This window comes from Orycteropus afer, unplaced genomic scaffold, assembly GCF_000298275.1.
Source record: "Orycteropus afer afer isolate SDZICR_OR568_19922 unplaced genomic scaffold, OryAfe1.0 scaffold00294, whole genome shotgun sequence".
Classification (NCBI taxonomy): domain Eukaryota; kingdom Metazoa; phylum Chordata; class Mammalia; order Tubulidentata; family Orycteropodidae; genus Orycteropus; species Orycteropus afer.
Window position 1 is genome coordinate 2,419,835 of NW_006921881.1, and position 14,459 is coordinate 2,434,293.

The following is a 14,459-nucleotide window of genomic DNA, read 5'->3' on the forward strand; positions in this document are numbered from 1 at the left end:
TGTCATCAAGTCAATTCTGACACATAGCAACTCCCATTGAGTTTCCAAGCTGTAAATTTGTACAGAAACAGATTGCCTCATCTTTCTTCCATGCAGCAGCTGGTGGATTTGAACCACTGAACTTTTAGTTAGCAGCTAAATGCTTTAACCACTGTACTACCAGACTTCCTATTTGTATACTCAAACCAAACTCACTAGACTAGATTAGATTAAAGTCTACCCATCAAGTCTATTCCAACTCATAGCGACCTCCATTGGGTTTCTGAGGCTGAAAATCTTTACAGAAGGAGATTGTTTCATCTTCCTTCTGCAGATTAGCTTGTGAGTTTGAACCACTGACCTCCTGGTTAACAGCCAAATGCCTTGTCCACTATGCCACCAGAGCCCCTTATTTATATACTAGGGAGCGCAGGTAGCATATTAGGCACTTGACTGCTAATCAGAAGGCTGGTGCTTCAAACCCGCCAGCCACTCCTCGGAAGGAAGGTTGAATAATCTGCTTCCATAGTGATACAGCCTCAGAAATCCAAGGAGAGGTCGCTATGAGTCAGGTCCAACTCAGCGGCACATAACAACAACAACACAAGAAAATATTTGAAAGTTACTTCAGAAGGGTAACAACAGAATGATTGGCGGAAAGAAAATCATCAACTTCCATAACTATCCAGTTTTACCCCCAGTTAGCATTCTCCTCTCTGAGGCTGTGTATATGAACTAATGATGGGGATGTTCCTTTCCAGATCATGGAGGACACTCAGGTTGTTGACTGGGAGGCTGAAGAAGAGGAGGAGACAGAGCAATCCACTGAATCCGTGGAGTGCAGCTTGGAGCCCGTAGGGCGACTGCATATCTTCAGCAGTGCCCGTGGACCAGAGAAAGGTCAGGTGCTGAAGTATTAGTATTGTTGTGTGTGCCTTCTAGTCGATTACAACTTGTAATGGTCTTATAGGACAGAGTAGAGTTGCCCCATTGGGTTTCCTAGGCTTAATCTTACTGGAGCAAATCATTAGGTCTTTTTACCTGTGCAGGTACTGATGGGTTTAAACCACTGCCATTTTATTTAGCAGCCAAGCATTTAACCATTGTGCCACCAAAGCTCCTTAGTATCAGTATAGACCTTTTATTTTTATGGGGAGGTTTTGGAGGGTTACAAGAGGAGACCCAAAAAACTTTTTACTGGGAGTAGAGAAGATTGTTGATTGTTCCAATCTGGTACCCTGGGCTCTGGGGTTGATTTTACTTTGGTGGGAGAAGATGAAGAGATTCAAATAAAAACCCAGTGTGGCTGGTTGATTGTTGAGTATGAATAATGCATTGCATGTACACTTCAATGCCTAGATATTCTGGGGCTGTTTAGTTTTCTAATGCATGTGTGGACCACATGACTAGTGGAGCATGTAACAGGAACATTTTCCTAAGAACAGGCCAGGACTTGGGCCTTGGAACCTATCTACCTCTCTAATTCTTAGATTTTCCGCTATATCTTGGGAAGAATGTGGTAGGCCGAATGCCTGACTGCTCTGTGGCCCTGCCCTTTCCGTCCATCTCCAAACAACATGCAGTGATTGAGATCTTGGCCTGGGACAAGGCACCTGTCCTCCGGGATTGTGGGAGCCTCAATGGTACTCAGATCCTGAGGCCTCCTAAAGTCCTGAGCCCTGGAGTGAGTCACCGTCTCAGGGACCGGGAGTTGATTCTCTTTGCTGACTTGCCCTGCCAGTACCATCGCCTGGTTGTTCCCCCACCTTTTGCCTCCCGGGGCCCTCTAACTGTAGAGAAGACACCCAGGGTCCAGGGAGGAACTCGACCCCAGGGGCTTCTGTTGGCTGAGGACTCAGAAGAAGAATTAGGTAAGTTTGTGGTGTTGGGAGTGTGGGTGAAGAGATGGGGGCAGGGAGTGTAAAATTATCTACTTTTTCCTTTCTACTCTTGACAGAATCGCTTTCTGAAAGCTCTGTGGTAAAAAGATCAAGAACCATATCCTCCCCTTTGGCAACAGTAGTTCCAGAGAGGTGAGTGCTGAAGGGAGTCTTAAAAGAAGGAGAAACCAGAAGTTGGAAGATTACATTTCTTTACAGAGAGTATTCTGAAAATGGGAGCTAGGGGACTATTTGTTCCCGCTGCTGAATTTTTATTGAGCACCTCAGATGTGTCAAGTGGGGTAGCAATAATAATGTTGCTGGAGATAGAGAAACAAATACTGCCTTGTATCTGCCCTCAAGAAGCTTGCAGTTCCATCAAGTTGACTTGACCCATAGTAACCCTGTATGTAACAAAACAAAACATTGCCCGATCCTGCACCATAGTAGACAGTTCCTGAGGGAAGAATCATCCACAGCCTTTAGTGACTGATGGAAGAAAGCAGCAATAAGTGGAAGAAAAAAGAAAAGTTTGAATGCTTTCTACTTTCTTGAAATCTCAAAATGGACTCTGGGGAAAGAAATGCTGATTCAAAGCAGTGGCCCACAGTGTTGTCAGTTAAATGAACTTTTGTCTGCCCTTTAAACAAGTAGGATTGATCGTGAAACATCTTTTATGTTTGTCTTCTGGAAACATTTCACCAGTTTATAGTTGTGACTATTCAGCATGAAATTTTGTGATTCTTACTGATTTTGAATAGCAAAACTTCTTGCCCTTTATTTCTCAATATTTTAAGTAAAAAATGAGTATAGTTTCTATTGGTAGATTCAAGGACATTATTGTTGTTAGGACTTGAAAGTATCATTTATTGAAAATCTATTATTGGCCAGGTACTCTTATGTAATTTATCTTTATCTTAATAAAAATTCAGTGAGGAAAAAAGAAACTTGACTATAGAAATAGACTATAGAATTTTCTCTCTCCTTTGCAGTGATGAAGAGGGGGCTTCCTCTGCCCTGGATGTCCCTGGGGCAGCCTTTGCCTTTGACTTGGACAGTGACACAGATGATGAAGGTCAGCAGCCAGCATCAGTAGAGGCTTCTTCAGCTGCTAGAAGAGGTGCCCCTGCAGGGGCAGAGCAGCCTGATGCTAATGGAGTCACAGCTGAACTCCAGCTTAAAAAAGATCAGCCTTCAGCAAAAGAGAGGGACAGTGACACAAAAGTTGAGAGGGATACAGGCAATGTGGTGGTGCCAGTCGGGATGATTCTGGAAAGAAGTCACCCTGCTGGGGAGGACAGTGACACAGGTGTGGATAAGGACAACAGGCCTCCAGGAAGACCACCTGAGGGCCATTTGGCAAGGGGCCAGCCTTCTGGCTTCAGTGACAGTGATACTGATGTGGAAGAAGAGGGAATCCCTGCGACCCCAGCTTTAGTTCCAATGAAGAAGAAGCATATCTTCCATGGAGTTGGTTTGTGTGATCCTGAGGCGTCCACCTCAGAACATATCCATAAGAGCCAGGCTGGTGGTGGTACAGATGTGGAGCAAGTTGAGGACCTACTGGTAGTCCATCTGGAAAGAAACCAAAGCTCCATGGTGATCAACAGTGATACAGATGATGAGGAAGAAGTCTTAGCAGCACTCACTTTGGCACGTCTGAAAGAGAGGCGAGCCGCGACAGACTACAGAGCCTCAAAGGTGGAAGTGGACAGGGCCCCCTCATCTGTGGTCCTTCTGGAGCAAAACCAAACCTCTGGTGAGAGAGACAGTGACACAGATGTGGAGGAGGAGAGACACCCAGTGGAAAAGAGACAGACTGTCCCCAAGGGTCGCACAGACAAGGATGGAGACATTGTTACTGCACATTCAGGAAAGAGCCAATCTCCTCCTAGGGACGGTGATATAGATGTAGGGGGAGAGAAGGGCTCTTCTGGGGCCTACCTGGAAAGAAGCCAAGCTTCCATGACAATAGATATCAACACAGAAATGGAGGAGGAAATCCTATTAGAGCCGACTGTCCCATTGGAGCTACATCTGGAGAAGCATCAGGCACCTGTGGAGGGGACAAATCAAACACATGTGGAAGCAGAAGGGGGCCCAGCAAAGCTGCCTGTAGTGTACCTAGAGGGAGCCCGGCCTCCTCCAGATGAGGACTTCGAAGCAGATGAGGAGAAGAATACGTCCTTTGTGGCCTCAGCATTGGCAGATGTAAAAAAGAACCAGCTTCCAGCAGAAGGGGATGCTGTGACAGAGGGGGCTGCAGCTGTTCTTAAGCAGGAGAAAGTTCTTGAGGCAGGGACCCAGGATAGGCCATCTGTGGCAGCACCAGAGCAAGACCTCCCTGTCTCAAGGGAGAACCTAACAGATCTGGTGGTGGTCACAGGCATTCCAGGGGACCCCAGCCAGCCACATAGAGAGGGAGCCCAGACCCCCACAGAAAGGGAGAGAGAACATGCAAACAGGACCAAGGACTCTAAGGACAGCCATGATGGTAAGTATTGGCTGGCATTTCTTCCTCTCTCTCTTGACCCCTAAAATAAAGAATGATTGTAGAGGTTGGAGTTGGGGACAGAATAGTAGGGATAAAGTAAGGAGTTAAGGATCAAATACAATTTTTTGTTATCTGTCCTGTATTCCTCCCCACCAGATTCTGAAGATCTGGACCTACAAGCTACCCAATGCTTTGTGGAGAGAGAGAATCTGAGACTGGAAGGTGAGGCTATCTTTGTTGGTTGGATACTGGTGCTAGTAGGAACTAGAAGACTAGATTGATGACTCTTGTATCAAGGCTGTGAAGGCTGGAGTGGGTAGGGCCGAAGACTGGGATTGGGATTCTGGGGTTTTATGGAAGAGGTGTGCGTAGGCCATCTTTTCTTGTGCAGCAATAGAGAGCATAGAGGAAGAACCTACCTTCCTGTTTACTTTACCCCAAGAAGAAACTGGCCCTTCCCATTGCAGCTTCCAGATCCCAGGTACAAGAAACTTCTTTCTCGTCTACGCCTCTAAGTTTGCATCCATTCTGGTTTTATCTCTCTGCACATTTCTATTCTTTGATTGTTTTGCTAGTGTGTCTCCATTTCATTAGGAAAAAAATGCCATATTGAGTCAGATCCATAGACCAACTAACCTAGTGTCATTTTTAAGGGCTACTAAAGGAGGTTTTGGGAGCTCTGGTAGCATAGTGGCTAAGGCACTTGACTGCTCACCAGAAGGCTGGCGGTTCAAACCCACCAGCCACTCCTCGGAAGGAAGGTTGGGCAATCCTACTTCCGTAGTGATACTGCCTCGGAAACCCAAGGACGGGTCGCTATGAGTCGGGGCCGACTCGACGGCAAAATAACAACAACAATAAAGGAGGTTTTATGTGAAGGTATTGGCTTAACTTTTTGAGACCAACATTAAATTTTTGAGCTGTCATCCTTATTCCCAGCTTTCTTTTAATAACCTATTTAGATTTATCATCCATGAATTTATCTTAATCCTTACTCAGTGTGTTATCTTCTCAGTCTCATTTCTACCTCATTTTCTCTCTTGTATGTGACTATTGCCAGGTACCTTGGATGAGCCGTGGGAGGAATTGGCTACACAGCCATTCTGTCCAAGAGAGTCAGAGACTTCTGAAACCCAGCACACTGCGGCCCACCTTGAAGCCCGAGGAACTTGTCCCTCTCCATGCAGTGGAACTTCACAAGACCAATATCCAGAGAGCCCAGTTCATACAGAGTCACTAGGGATTCAAGGCAGAGGAATGCAGACTGAGGAGAAAGGCCTGGGTATGCCAAGAGAAACCATAGGAAAGGTGACCCCTGAGAGAGAGCCCTTAGAGAAGGAAACCAAGAAACTGCCACCAGAAGGAGAGCGAGAAGGTGGGATAGGAGATGGAGAATTAACCAGGGGGCTACAGGACAGGGAACAAAAACAGGTGTTATCTAGAGATCCTCAGAGACTAGAGTCTAATACAAAGGTAAAAAGTGCAAACATTGAAAATGATATTAAAAGTTTGAATGTAGAAATGGAGACATCCAAGGAAATACAAGAGAAAGAGAAGCAGACCCTTTCAAGAGAAATATTTGAGACAGAAGCAGAGAGACCAGCACTGGCGAGAGAGAGTGAGCCAGCAGGGTTAGAAGTAAAAGTACCCAAAGAGAAAGTGGAGGAGACAGACACACAGAGAGGGGAGACCGAGGGTGGGAGCCAGGACCAGAAAGGGCAAGCCTCCCTTCTAACACCAGAGCCTGGAGTTGGGGCAGGGGCCCTTCAAGGACTACCTCTAGCCCCAGTATCTTCTGGAAGCCAGTTAGGTAGAGGAAGGGCAGCCCCAGTGAGCCCCAGAAGGCAGCAGAGAGGTAAGTAATGGCAGAGGGATCCCGAGGTGGTACACAGTCCCCATTAATCAGTCCTGAGCAACTGACTGCTTAGAGCTCAGCTACCCTTGTCTTTACTTTCTGTCTAGGCTGCTTGAATTGCAAGATGCCATCTGCTGAGAAGGCTTCCAGGGTGAGACCTGCTTTCTCTACCTCCCCCTACGCTTCCATGTTAACCTCTACATCTCTTCCATTCATTGCTCTTTCCCCTGACCTTGATTGTGTCTACTCTTTGCCCTGTATTCCACATCTTCTCCATTTTCTTCCATTTTCATCAGTCCTTAGTTGGTTTCTGGAGTCCCTGGGTGGCACAAACAGTTAAGCACTCAACTATTAACCTTAAAAGGTTGGCATTTCAAATCCACCTAGAGGCACCTCAGAAGACAAGTATTGTGATCTGAAAGTTCATAGCCTGGAAAACCCTTTGGAGCAATTCTGCTCTGCAAACATGGAGTCACCGTGAGTCAGAATCAACTCAGTGGCTGGCGGTTTGGTGTTTTGGTTTAGTTGGTATCTACCCCTTTACTGACACACATTGTTTTCCATGATCTCTCTCTCTCCCTAACTGAGAATGAAAGTCCTTTTCTTATTATTTCCTCTTCCACCCACACTTTTTCATCATGACTGTCCTCCATATGTAGAGAATATTATACTAGTATTATGAGGAAAGCTCCATGGGAAAGAGGACTATTCCTCTCCTCAGGAAGTGCCCAGTCTAATGGAAGAGAGATGTCAGCAAGCACACTTTAACTGTAATGCCACTATCTGAGTTCTGTCTGTTTTCTGTCTACCGCTTCCTCCCTCACCTGTTTCCTTTTCTCCCCAGGGTGATCAGGAATCCCCAGACACTTTTCTGCTTACATCAGTGCCTGAAGCCTCAACCACACTTCAGAACCCCATTTTCTCTCAGAGCCAAAAACAGCCTGCACTTCAGTCCCTGCTATCCCCGTCTCTATCTTCAGAGGCATCCATTCCCAAGACTGGGCGGAAGGGGAATCCAAAACCCCTAGCGACTCCTTTGTCTTCAGAGCTGGAGCCTCTCCACCCAAAGCCTAAAGTCAGGCCCCGAGGATCTGCTAGGGTGACACCTTCTCCAGTTTCTGCTATTGAACCCCACCCTCACATCCCAACAGACCAGCTTGCCACCCCCAAACCCACATCTCGGGCCACTCGGAGCAGGAAACTTAGGTCCTCTGTGAAGACCCCTGAACTAGTTGAACCCCCAGCCCCTGAGCTCCACCTTTCTACTCCCATAGACCAGCTTGTCACCCCAGAGCCCACGTCTCGGGCTACTCGGGGCAGGACAAATAGGTCCTCTGTCAAGACCCCTGAACCCGTTGAACCCACCACCCCTGAGCTCCAGCTTCCCACTCCCACAGACCAGCCTGTCACCCCAAAGCCCACTTCTCGGGCCACTCGGGCTAGGGCAAATAGGTCTTCTGTGAAGACCCCTGAACCAACTGAACCCATAACCCCTGAGCTCCAGCCTTCCACTCCCACAGACCAACCTGTCAGCCCAAAGTCCACATCTCGGGCCACTCGGGGCAGGGCGAATAGGTCCTCTGTCAAGACCCCTGAACTAGTTGAACCCACAACCCCTGAGCTCCAGCCTTCTACTCCCACAGACCAACCTGTCACCCCAAAGCCTACATCTCAGGCCATTCGGGGCAAGACAAATAGGTCCTCTGTCAAGACTCCTGGATCAGTTGAACCCACAGCCCCTGAGATCCAGCCTTCCACTCCCATAGACCAGCATGTCACCCCTAAACCCACATCTCAGGCCACTCAAGGCAGGAAACTTAGGTCCTCTGTGAAGACCCCTGAACCACTTGAACCCATAGTCCCAGAACTCCAGCCTTCCATTTCCACAGACCAACCCGTCACCCCCAAGCCCACATCTCAGGCCTCTCGAGGCAGGACACATGGGTCCTCTGTCAAGACCCCTGAACCAGTTGAACCCACAGACTCTGAGGTGCAACCTTCCACTGCCACAGATCAGCCTGTGACCCCTGAGCCCACATCACAAGCCACTCGGGGCAGGACACGTAGGTCCACTGTCAAGACTGCTGAACCAGTTGGACCCACAGCCCCTGAGCTCCAGCCTTCCACCTCCACACATCAGCCTGTCACCCCTACGCCCACATCTTATATTACTCGAGGCAGGAGATGTAGGTCCTCTGTCAAGACCCCTGAACCAGTTGTCCCTGTATCCCCTAATCTTGAACCTCTCAGTGCCACATATAAGCCTGTCACCCCTGGGCCCATATTACAGACCACTCAAGGCAGGACACCTAGGTCTTCTGTCAAGACCCTAGAACCAGTTGAACCCACAACCCCTGGTCTCAAATCTCCCACCCCCACAGAGCATGTCAGTCCTGAGCCCCTAGCTCAGGGTGGTCAGAGCAAGACACTAAAGTCTTCCATAGTAAGTGTGGTGCCAATTCCTATAACCCCTGAATTCCAGTCTCCTGGCCCCACGGACAAGCCTGTTCCCCCTCAGCCCCTTCCACAAGCCAGCTACAACAGGAGACAGAGGGCCACTAGGAAGCAAGAGTCTCACACAGCTCCCGTTGCCCATGAACCCTTCTCTGCACCTGATCCTAAATCCCAGCCCTCAAGGAGACGAGGACAAGGAGCAGTGAGAGCAGCTGAGTCCCTCAGGGCCGTTCCTGAGCCTGCCTGTCCTCAGCTTCTTGAGGCACCTACTCATGCTCCCCAGATCCAAAATGTGGAGACAACAGATAGACCTGGGTATTCCCCAGAGCCCCAGCCTAAGGCCTCTCGGAGCCGCAAGAGGACTTTGGCTACCATGGATTCACCGCCACCTCAAAAACGGCCTCAAAGAGAGGTAGTTCCCCAGAAGGCAGAGTTCCTTGAGGAAGAACGAGAAGATTCTACAGAAAGGCCAGGGAAGAAAGAGGTAAGGAGAGGGCTAGAGCCATGAAACTAGGAAGAAGGGTGTGGAAGCTCAGAAATTCCCACTGAGATCTTTCTTGATCCCAGAATGTAGTGATTCCAGGACCACGTAAAAGAAAGAGAGACCAGACAGGGGAGGAGCCCAAGGAAACACAGAGCCGCAGCCTCCGACAGACCAAACCTAACCAAGAATCAGCCCCGAAAGTAAGAGAGAGTGGGCAAGGGGCTTGGTAGCAGACAGAGATTGGAGGGAGGGGAGTGGGCACTGCTGGCGGGGGTTGCTGTGATCTTAGGCTGTGTCCACAGGTGCTCTTCACAGGAGTGGTGGATGCGCGCGGAGAGCGGGCTGTGCTGGCCCTGGGTGGAAGTCTGGCCAGCTCAGTGACAGAGGCTTCACACTTGGTCACTGATCGAATCCGTCGGACAGTCAAGTTCCTGTGTGCCCTGGGCCGGGGGATCCCTATCCTCTCCCTGGACTGGCTGCACCAGGTCAGAAGCCAAGAGATAATAATAAACAGATACAGGGATTGTGGCAGGATAAGACTGCTCATACAGCGTTCTGGAAAGCAGTGGTGGAGGAAAAGGGGTACAGGAAGACAGGGAGATTCAGTGAAACAGATCTTCATTCAAAAGATAGTTCATAAGCTCCCTACAAATGCTAGGCAGAAGAGCTGGGTGAGGGCTGGGCTGGGCTTTAATGGTGACTGCCACCTTCCTTAGTCCCGCAAGGCTGGTTGCTTCTTGCCTCCGGATGAATACGTGGTGACTGATCCTGAGCAGGAGAAGAACTTTGGCTTCAGCCTTCGGGATGCCCTAAGCCGCGCTCAGAAGCGAAGGCTGCTGGAGGTGAGAGGCTCTCTTCTGCCCTGTGCTCCCGTTCTCCCTCTGCAGTTTCCTTCAGGTCCATGCCCTCTCAGAGCATGCATCTACTGTCCCCAGTATTTTCCTCTTCTTAGGGCTATGAGATTCATATGACCCCTGGAGTCCAGCCGCCACCACCTCAGATGGGAGAGATCATCAGCTGCTGTGGAGGCACTGTCCTGCCTAACATGCCACGGTCCTATAAGGTATGGTGGTGTGTTTTGGATCTGGTGAGGTGGTGTTTAAAGAGTTGGCTGGATGGGGAAAGGCTGGAGGAAGAAATGGAGGTACCCATGGGAGTGCAGGATAATTAAGATTGAGGGAAGACATGGATGGGAATGAGGGAAAATGTCTGATGTTACCACATGGACTTATTTTTACTTAAAAAAATGTAAATATTCACAAAAACAGAACCCCCATGTACTAACTGCTCAGATTCAGCACTTAATTATTTTAACTTTGTGTGTGAGTGAGTGAGTGATTTGGGTGAAAGTTTACAGAGCAAAGTCATTTTCCATATAGCAGTTCATACACATTTTGTTTCATAACATTGACTGCAATTCCCCACAATGTAACAACTCTCTTCCCACTTCATCCCTGTAGTTATCTCTTTCCTGTGTCCTTCTTTCCTGTGCATTCCTGCCCATTCCCTACCCTCCCATCTATCTCTCTGTGTAAACACTGCCCTTCTGTTCTCCCACAATTAATCTTAGCAGTTATTTAGATTTTGCTATATTTACTTCATCTATCCCTTTTTTGTTTCATTTTCTTTGCTGAGGTATTTTAAAGCAAACACCATATTATTTCCTCCTGTGTACCTAAGTGAGGAGCCCTGGTGGCACGATGATTCAGTGCTCAGCTGCCAACCAAAAGGTTGGCGGTTTAGACCCACTTAGTGGCTCCACAGAAGAAAGACCTAGCACTCTGCTTCTGTAAAGATTACAGCCTAGAAAACCCTATGGGACAGTTCTCCTCTGTCACATGGGGTCACTATGAGTTGGAATCAACTCAGTGGCACCTAACAACAACAACAACATACTTAAAATCTTAAAAATATGTACTTTTTCTTAAATACTCAAAATCCCAATATTGATCCCTAACAAAATTATGAGCCATTTCTCAGTCACCATCTCATACTCATTCCATTAACCAAATTTCTCTAGTTATCTATAAAATGTTTTTTTACAGTTGTTCCAAACAGGATCCACAGCTGTGCATTGCCACAATTGTTACATCACTTAATTCCCTTTTACTCTATTGCAGCCCCTCAACCCTTTTCTATGCCATTGACTTCCTGCAGAAAGTAGGTCAGTTGTCCTTTAGAATGTTCCACATTCTGGGTTCTATTTGCTCCCTTGTTGTACCATTTATTTTGCTTTTCATCTTCTGTATTTCCAATAAACTGTACTTAACTTTCAAAGTTTGAATCAATTCAGCTTCAACTTTTTGGTCAAGAATACTTCATAGACAATACAGTATGCTTCATGTGGCTTCATCTCAGGAAGTACTAGTTTAGTGATACTAAGACTGATTAGTGGGACCTAAACATAGATACCTCTAAGATTCTCTGCCATGGCCAACTTCCGGTCTGCTCTCTGTCTCTCCTCAGCCTCAGAGAGTTGTGATCACATGCTCCCAGGATTTCCCTCGATGCGCCATTCCCTTCCGGGTTGGGCTACCCCTCCTGTCCCCCGAGTTCCTGCTGACAGGAGTGCTGAAGCAGGAAGCCAACCCGGAGGCCTTCATCCTCTCCACTTTGGAAATGTCACCCACCTGAACACCCCAGTGCCCTTTTCCCTCCCAGACTTAAATAAAATTTAAAAAATGTTGGGAAGAATGAACCCAGGGCTTTGAAAATGATTGGGGTGTACTAATACAACTTGTCCTGGAACCTGGGTGGGGCGGGAAAGGTTTAGGGGTGGACAGAAATAAGCAGATTAGGAACCACAAATTTCCTAAAATAGCCATTTAATCCTTAGAATCTTAAATGGCTGCTCATTTTTGGCCAAACTGATCTAGTTATTGCTCCTTGACACACATGGAAGGCCATATTGCTTCCTCTTTTCTTACTGGGATTCTTCCTTCTCCAAAAGACGTAGATTGGAGGGCAGAGTTTTGGAATGCTACTAAAATATTTTCCTCTCTAGTGGTCTTACCTGGTTAGAAACATCCTTTAGCTTTGACTTAGAGCAAGTCTCTGAACTTTTCTGGCTGCATTTCCAGTATTTATAAAGTAAGAGCTTAAGCTTGACCTCAGGAGCTCTGGTAGCATAGTGCCTAAGGCACTTGACTGCTAACCAGAAGGCTGGCAGTTCAAACCCACCAGCCACTCCTCGGAAGGAAGGTTGGGCAATCCTACTTCCATAGTGATACTGCCTCGGAAACCCAAGGAGGGGTCGCTATGAGTCGGGGCCGACTCGACGGCAAATAACAACAACAACAAGCTTGACCTCTGTGATAATAAATATTCACTCTGTGCCTTATGGTGTGAAGTTTTTCTTTAATGTCTGGTTCTTAAGAGACAAAAAAAAAAAAAAAAAAATAGCTATGCACTTGTATTTAATTTATCATTATCTTCTATGTAGAGAAAATTATTTGATGTTTTCTTAAATTTTAAAAATTGGTTGATTTTGAGGATGTGGAGAAATTGGAACCTTCATACATTGCTGGTGGGAATGTAAAATGGTTCAGCCATGTAGAAGACCATTTGGGGGCTCCTCAAAAAGTTAAGCATAGAATTAATTGCCATATGACCATAGAAGTAATAACCAGCCATTCCATTCTTAGGTATATACCCAAACGAATTGAAAACTATACTCATACAAATACTTGCACAAAAATGTTCATAGCAGCACTATTCATGGTTGCCAAAAGGTGAGAACATCCCAAATGTTCATCAGTGGATGAATGGGTAAACAAATTGTGGTATATACATAAAATGGAATATCATTCAGCCATTAAAAGGAATGAAGTACTTGATGCATGCTACAACATGGAGGAACCTCAAAAACATTACGCTAAGTGAAAGAAGCCAAATGCAGATGGTCACATATGATTCCATTTATAGGAAATATCCAGAATAGGTAAATCCATGGAGACAAAGTGGGTAGTTATTCCCAGAAGGGTAGGGGATTGAGAGTGACTGCTTAATGGATAGAGTTTTATTTTGGGGTGATGAAAATGTTTTCAAACTAGACAGAGGTGGTGGTTGTATAACATTGTGAAAACCATTGTAAAAAATACATTGGTTGATTAGTTTTAGGCACTTTCTGCATGCAAGTTGGAAAATTTTGGTGTAGTAGCTTTGCCAAGCACTGTGCTGGCTTTTAAACATACCAAATTTCATCATATACATTAAGTACAACCACTGTGGGTATGGCACATGGCAGGACCCAAATAAATATTAGACCCCTTGTACAACTGTGTGAAACTGTCCATGTTGCTGACGCCCAGGGGGTTCCTATGGTACCTGCTGTTTCTTTAACATCATCTGGCACTCAGGTGCATCCCTACCTCATGATTGGTACCATTTACATCCCCCAAATTAAACTTCTAGAGAATAGGGTTTTTTTTTTTTTCTTAACACTTCTAATACCACATCTTATAGCACATTGCTTTGTGAAATAAATGTCCCTCTCAGAGTCCTAGTAGAAACGGATGGCACAGTCAAATTAGGAATAGTTTGGGAAGCGTTTAATAAAATGGTATTACAAAGAATTGGGCATGATGTAGAGAAATCACAAACAGTGCAATACCCCAGAGCTGTGACCACTCCTAAGCTCAAAAGGATGGAAGGAGGGAAGCCGCTGTGTGGAGAGGGCTCCTTCAATCAAACTGGGGCCTTCATTGATATAGTCCATTGAGAACAACTTCCTGAGTCAGACAGCAGGGTGGTGCAGTATATATAATAGCTTTGATTCAGAGGAGGGTGAGATTACTGAGTCTAGGAGAGGGAGGAAAAGGAATGTACAGTCTGTGGAATGCTGGAAAATTTTTTTGTCTCTCAGCCCACATGCCTTTAAATAATAAAAAAACTTTTGTTATTTGGGTGAAAGTTTGCAAATTGGTTTCCCATTCAACCATTTGTACATGTTTTGTTTTGTGACATTGATTGTGATCCCCACAATGTAACAGCCCTCTTCCCACTTCCTCCCTATGTTTATTTCCATTTGTCCCTCTTTCCTATCCCTTCCTGACTTCTGAGCTTTATCCCTGAGTGAATGCTGCCCTTCTGATCTCATATGGTTGACTGTTCTAGGGAGTGTATACCTCCCTGGTGTTATTGTTCACCTTGTAGGCCTATCATATGGCTGAAAGTTGAGCCACAGAGGTGAGCTCAGTTCCAGGCTTGAAGAGTGTGTAAGGGCCATAGTCTCAGGGGTTCCACCAGTCTCTATTAGACCAGTAAGCCTAATCTTTTTTATTATTTTGAGTTTTGTTCCACATTTTTCTCCTA

At 46.5% G+C, this 14,459-nt stretch overlaps 1 protein-coding gene across 1 annotated transcript; it reads left to right on the forward strand.

Moving 5' to 3' along the window:
* Positions 1–743: 743 nt before the first annotated feature.
* On the forward strand, positions 744–11,780 carry MDC1 (mediator of DNA damage checkpoint 1). The gene is made up of 14 exons (XM_042782383.1): positions 744–879; positions 1,470–1,850; positions 1,937–2,012; positions 2,852–4,353; positions 4,510–4,575; positions 4,745–4,834; positions 5,414–6,208; positions 6,316–6,389; positions 7,053–9,146; positions 9,230–9,346; positions 9,449–9,631; positions 9,863–9,988; positions 10,099–10,209; positions 11,613–11,780. The coding sequence occupies exons 1-14, from the start codon at positions 744–746 to the stop codon at positions 11,778–11,780; spliced, it is 5,919 nt and encodes a 1,972-aa protein (XP_042638317.1).
* Positions 11,781–14,459: the final 2,679 nt, after the last annotated feature.

Excerpts from the sequence above, each read along its gene's own strand:
- MDC1 (XM_042782383.1), top strand. The coding sequence starts at position 744 with ATGGAGGACACTCAGGTTGTTGACTGGGAGGCTGAAGAAGAGGAGGAG. Across the intron at positions 2,013-2,851 it reads GCAACAGTAGTTCCAGAGAG|TGATGAAGAGGGGGCTTCCT; the intron begins GTGAGTGCTGAA and ends TCTCCTTTGCAG. Across the intron at positions 4,354-4,509 it reads CTCTAAGGACAGCCATGATG|ATTCTGAAGATCTGGACCTA; the intron begins GTAAGTATTGGC and ends CCTCCCCACCAG.